This window comes from Sphaeramia orbicularis, chromosome 21 (assembly GCF_902148855.1).
Source record: "Sphaeramia orbicularis chromosome 21, fSphaOr1.1, whole genome shotgun sequence".
Taxonomy (NCBI): domain Eukaryota; kingdom Metazoa; phylum Chordata; class Actinopteri; order Kurtiformes; family Apogonidae; genus Sphaeramia; species Sphaeramia orbicularis.
Genome location: NC_043977.1, coordinates 8,329,896 through 8,336,019, shown reverse-complemented (window position 1 = coordinate 8,336,019; position 6,124 = coordinate 8,329,896). Strand labels below are relative to the sequence as shown.

General features: G+C 35.8%; 1 protein-coding gene across 1 annotated transcript; it reads left to right on the top strand.

Annotated features, from left to right (window-relative positions):
• Window positions 1–5,432, top strand: LOC115412839 (CD209 antigen-like protein C). Its single transcript, XM_030125495.1, has 6 exons — window positions 1–117; window positions 208–306; window positions 2,468–2,674; window positions 3,748–3,896; window positions 4,742–4,842; window positions 5,238–5,432. Exons 1-6 carry the CDS (start codon window positions 60–62, stop codon window positions 5,380–5,382), a joined length of 759 nt encoding a protein of 252 aa, XP_029981355.1. The 5' UTR covers window positions 1–59; the 3' UTR covers window positions 5,383–5,432.
• Window positions 5,433–6,124: the final 692 nt, after the last annotated feature.

Here is a 6,124-nt window from a genome sequence, read left to right as displayed (position 1 = left end):
TGTTAGGACACTCCCATGTAACCTGGCCATCGCTGCAGAACTGAATTTACAAACCCAGGATGGAGGATCTGTACATGAACATTGAGGAGGTTAAACGTGTCAACACGGGATCTTCAGGTGAGAGTATAGATCCTGGATTCATAGAAGTGCTTTCCAGACTGGTCTCAGTATTACTGTTTTATTCTCTGGTCTGTTTCCTGTCCTCAGCTCCTCAGGTCTCAAACAGGGGCTTACGTAGAGCTGTTGTCTTTCTGGGGTTCTTCTGTGGTTCCCTGATGTTTGGACTCATCGGCCTCGGGGTCTACAGTGAGTCTGGATCAAACACTGCACAAAGAACAGGACTTTATTCACATAGATTCAGTCTCACATGGGTTCTTTTTGGACTTTTACAACTGGTTTTATTATTATTTTAGGTCTGGTGATGTATTATATTTAACTCCAAAGACCTAAACAGCCAATGGCCTAAAGTATCTATACCTGATGGTCCTCTAATTCTATCAATACATGTAAATCATTGGTGTAAAATGCAGAGTGTCATCTCTTTATGACTGAAGTAAAGTCATATCCTGAATAAATCTCATGTACAAAGGTGGTTTAGTAGTTTTTGCAGATGCTATCAATGTAAAATCACACCGTCCTTCCATATAAGCAGGTTTTTTTTTGTTTGTTTTTTTTGCCTTTTTGTTTGTTTTAGTGGATCAGAACCTAGCTGTTTGGATATTGTTTTGCACAAAAGTAGCTGCACCAAATATAAATGTATAGGATTGTTCACTTCCCCCTTAAAGACCCAAACATCCACTGTCAACCAAAAGCATTTACTGATCTTAAATATTTATCAACGCTTAATAATGTACAATCACACATTCCATCCAGATAAACAATTGATTTTTTGCTTTTTTTTTGTTTGTTTTAGGGGAAAAATAACCTTATTGTTTTCATATATTTGAACAGAAGCAAGTGTGCCAAACGTAAAGTTAATAGCACTGTTAAGACTAAACATCCACCATCAGTGAAGGTCAGTGTAGTTACAGTTTCTGAGCTGTGCACACAGCCTCTTATGGAGTTCAGAGACGCTGTCCAAGAGAACATCCAAGAGAACATCAGTAACAAACCCTAGTGACATCAGTCAAACCTGTTTAAGCAGATTGTGTTATAGATGTGAAATACAACAAAAGCATAAGCATTTGATTGACTGTCTTGATCTCCGTTTGTGCATTTCTACTCATTAAAGACTCACAGCCAGTGTGTCCATGTGGGCCCAGAAGGGTTCCATCTGGGCTGCATATAAGGGTCCCATTTGCATTTGTCCACAGTTTCCATGGTGACCCCACATGTGTTTGCCCAGATCAGAATCAGAGATGTGAATATCTCATATTATTTATTCTTCACACTATTTATCCCACTGTATTTATCTTTCTTGTCATTTGCACTACTTCTCGTGTTATTCAAACTACTTAAATTCTATGTTTTACAAATATCTTAGTTCGCAATACTTTTTATTTTTTAATATAAATAACTGTGCCTTTTACTGATATTTGTTGTCTGTCTGTAAATTCTTGCACTGAACCTGAGAGCTTTGCCTCAGTTTCGTTGTACTTGGTACAATGACAATAAAGAAATTCTGATTCTGATCTGGGCAAACACATGTGGGGTCACCATGGAAACTGTGGACAAACCCACATGGGACCCTTATATGCAGCCCAAATGGAACCCTTCTGGGGCCCACATGGACATGCTGGATGGGTGGTTTTTGGGACTTTCATTATGAAGCAAACAGTAGCTGGAATGTGGAGAAACACCACATTTTTAGAGTGAAAACTGATGCAAAACTGCCATTTATTTAACTCAAATCAATCAATCAATGATCAATCAAATCAATCAATCAAATTTATTTATATAGCGCCAAGTCATAACAGAAGTTATCTCCTGACACTTACTCCATATATAGAGCTGGTCAAAACCAGACTCTTTACAGAAACCCAACAGAATCCTCCAGGAGCAAACGCTCGGTGACAGTGGTGAAGAAAAACGTCCTTTTAACAGCAGAAACCTGGAGCAGACCCAGAGTCCTGGAGGATGGACGACTGACAGGACCAGTTGGGGTTAAAGAGAGAGAGTAAAGGAGGAGAAAAAGAGAGAGAGAGAGAGAGAGAGAGAGAGAGACTGGGGGAGAGGGGAAGTAGGGGGAGACACATGGATGCAATTGAACTCATGGGTTTTACTGGTGAATCAATGTTGTAGAAGGTGATGGTGTTTCCACGGTAACTACGGAGGATCTGAACGTCCAAATGGGTCATATCTGATGACCATGAAAAGATGAAGAACTGTATTTTACACCAATTATTTACATGTATTGTTAGAATTAGTGGATCAACTGGTATTAAACTGTTTGGATCAGTAGATGGTTTTGGTCGATAGCAGCTGTTTAGGTCTTTGAGGGTTAGTAGTTTTTTTTATATTGTTGCAGTAAACATCTCAGCTGCAGAACTGACCTCAATCAAAGCCAACATGACGGACCATCTACAGACCAGCAAAGACCAGATGTCAGACCTGAACGGGCAGCTCCAGACCAGCAGAGACCAGATATCAGACCTGATTAGAGACCGAGACCAGCTCAACACCAGCCTCATCAGAGCCAACCAGGAAGTGGAGAGGCTGCAGACTCTGCCCAAAAGTGAGTGACTAAAAAAATCTATAAAACTCAATTTAAAACAAGACTGAAGATGAAACATACAGCCCAAAGACCAAAGCTGGCCGGCCAAAAGATCCAATGCAGCCTAAGGAATAAATTCATTTGTGAAATACAAAAATTACACTGAAGTTACTGACAATCAGTCAAACTAATTTCAGGGGTATTTTAATCTTGAGTGCATCAGTAAAAATTCACTGTTAGCCATAAAGTTGGAATAATTTTGTTTTCAGACCACTTTTTTTTAATTAGAGATGAAGAAACCAGATTAAAATGATTATTTGTGGTCAGAACATTATAAATATATAGAGATAAACATTTATAATAATTATAACAATAATAATGATTAAAAATAAAATTAAATGTTGAGTAAAACTCAGTAAAAACAAACAATTTGCAAGTGTTTTAGTGACAACGTCATATGAATAAATGAAACGAACCCTAAAAATGCATCGTACAATGATATTTATTGCAATCTATAACTGCACTGTTGCCTGTAAAGTTGGAATAAGTTTTTAAGACACATTTCTCTTCTTGTTCCTATTTCTTCACATCAGTAATAATCTTTGACCCAGTACAATGATTACAAACTGAGTCCCAGTTACAATCAAGACTAAATCACATTTCATTTTGTGAAAAGAGGTAAAACATATTTTATTCAAACTTTATGGACAACAGTGTAATAGGATTTTAATCTGTAAATCACGACAACTCCAAAGTTTATTTTCCTTACTTTAATGTGAAAAAAGTAGAATTACATGATGAAAATGTTTACATTCACAAACTATCCTTCATCAGCAGGTGAGGGCTAATGCTAACCACTAATGCTAGGTGCTGTTGTACTTTTATAACTACTGTCACCTTCTGCCCATAAATGTAATAGCAGCTAACCTTCTAAGACCTTCTAGGACAGGAACGTCAAACATGTCAAACATTTCATATGAATACGATGATGAAAGTTTGGTAGAAATGTGTTTTTGTCTTCAGATTTTTCTGGTGGTTTCATGTCAGCTCTTTTGTACAATGGAAATATTTGGTTTTGGTTTCATGTCTTGCAGAGCAGAAGACAACGTGTCCTGCAGGATGGAGGATGTCCTTTTGCAGCTGTTACTTCTTTTCCAGTACAGCTGGACCCTGGGAAGCAGGAAGAAACGACTGCAAAAACAGAGACGCAGATCTGGTGGTGATAGACAGCACAGAGGAACAGGTGGAGATATCAAACACACCTTCATCTGTGTAAACATACACATTTATTTCCCATCGTCTTTTCTTCACATGAGAGTGAGTGTGTGTGTGTGTGTGTGTGTGGGGGGGGGGGGGGGGGCGGGGGGGGCGGGGGGGGGCAGGGTTTAGCTTCCTGACATTAGAAACATCTGATATGAGTTTAATCAGATCTGGTTATTTGTTTAGTTTTTGTTCATTGTGGCGATTATTTTGTACTTTTTTTAAAAAAAATTTTTAATTCTATCATTATTTTGGTAATTTTTACTCATTTTATTACTTATTTGGTTCTCTTTGTTGATTATTTTGGTCATTTCATCAATTTTTCTTTTTTTTGGTCATTCTGTCAATTTTTCTTTTTTTCTGATATTTTGATATGTTTCTTCATTTTATGGATTATTTTGTTAATTTTGGATTATTCTGTTCTTTTTGTTGATTATTTTGGTCAGTTTCTTCTCAGTTTTTTCATTGTTTTGGTCATTTTCGCTGATTTTCTTGATTATTCTGTTCGTTTTGTTGATTTTTTTGGCCATTTTGTTGATTATTTAGATCATTTTTGTTCTCTTTTTTTCATTATTTTGGTCATTTGTACTCATTTTCTTGATTATTTTGTTCTTTTTGTTTATTATTTTCTTCATTTTGGTGATTATGTTTTCCATTTTTGTTCCTGCTGTATTTTTATCTACACAGTTATGATTCAATAAATACTGATCACACCCTCAGGTCATTTTTACGCCCTTAAATAAGCAGTAGTCTTTTCTGTCAGAAAAATATTTCTTTCAGTTGGATTTTTCATGAATAAATAATGATCTATTTCTTTCACTCCAACAGGAGTTCATCCAAGGGTTCAAAGATTATTATTGGATCGGTTTGACTGATCGTGTCAATGAGGGAACTTGGAAATGGGTCGATGGATCTCCAGTCACACTGACGTAAGGGAAAAAAAAGTGATTTACTTTAATTAAATTCATGCAGCGTCATATTTGACCATGTGTTTGGTACCATTTGAGTTTACTCATTTCATATCTCCATCAGTTATTATGGGATACGCTGAATTTCAAGCATTTCTCACCAGTGTTTAAAGCTTTTCGCATCTGTGCAGGCTGTCAATTGTATTGATTATTTTGTTCATTTTTGTTCAATTAGTTGACTAGTTTGTTCTTTTTTTTTCTTTGTTTTTGCTCATTTTGCTTATTTTGTAATTTTTACTGCCTATTTTGTTGAGTTCATGGATTACTTTGTTCATTTCTGTTCATTTTGTTAATAATTTTGTTACGTTTGTTCATTTTCTTGATAATTCTGGTAATTTTGTTGATTATTTTTGCAGGTTCTGGGATAAAGGGGAACCGAACAATGGTATGGGGAGTAACGGTGTGAATCTCGGTGAAGAGGACTGTGCAGAAAAACCGGTGAAGGGTAAATGGAATGATCTGTCCTGTAACACCCTGAGACGTTGGATCTGTGAGAAATAGCTGCAATGTTTAGAATCTGACCAAAAGTCAAATCACTCACAGTATTTCATTGGAACGCCTTCAGCTGTGATGATGTATGACACTGGAGACACTCATTTTAAAGCTCCATCAGTTCTTATGGAATATGTTCAGATTCACTGCACTTATCACTGCAGGCTCTGGGGTTGTTCATTTTATTGATTATTTTGTTGGTTATTCTTCACTTTTTTATTATTATTATTATTATTTTTGTTCAATTTGTTGATTATTTAGTTCATTTTGTTGATTGTTTAGTTCATTTTGTAGGTTACTTTGTTCATTTTGTTACTTATTTTCTTCATTTTGTTTATAATTTTCTTCATTTTTTGTTCATTTTGGTATTTGGTTCAATTTGTTGATTATTTAGCTTATTTTGTTGAGTATTTTCATTTTTGTTCAATTTGTTGATTATTTTATTCATTTTATCAATGACTTTGGTCATTTTGTTGATTATTCTTTTCAGTTTTGTCCTTTTGTTGGTTATAAACTGGAATCCTAAATCTGTAAATTTAAAATGAAACATGCATGCCTTGGTAAAATGCTTCATGTGTGGATGATGTATTTTCTCTGTGAACCTGTAAAAGGAACCACTGCAGCATTAAAGTTCCTCATGCAAGAAACCATACACGAACAAATATTCTCTTATTTTATGCAATTTGCATTTAAACTTTACACCTTCATAAGCCTTCGAATCAAACTCACCCATGAAGAAGAAACACTGCCA

Coding starts and splice junctions, on each gene's coding strand:
- LOC115412839 (XM_030125495.1), top strand. CDS start 60: ATGGAGGATCTGTACATGAACATTGAGGAGGTTAAACGTGTCAACACG. Junction 307..2,467: donor CATCGGCCTCGGGGTCTACA/GTGAGTCTGGAT, acceptor ATATTGTTGCAG/TAAACATCTCAGCTGCAGAA. Junction 3,897..4,741: donor TAGACAGCACAGAGGAACAG/GTGGAGATATCA, acceptor TCACTCCAACAG/GAGTTCATCCAAGGGTTCAA.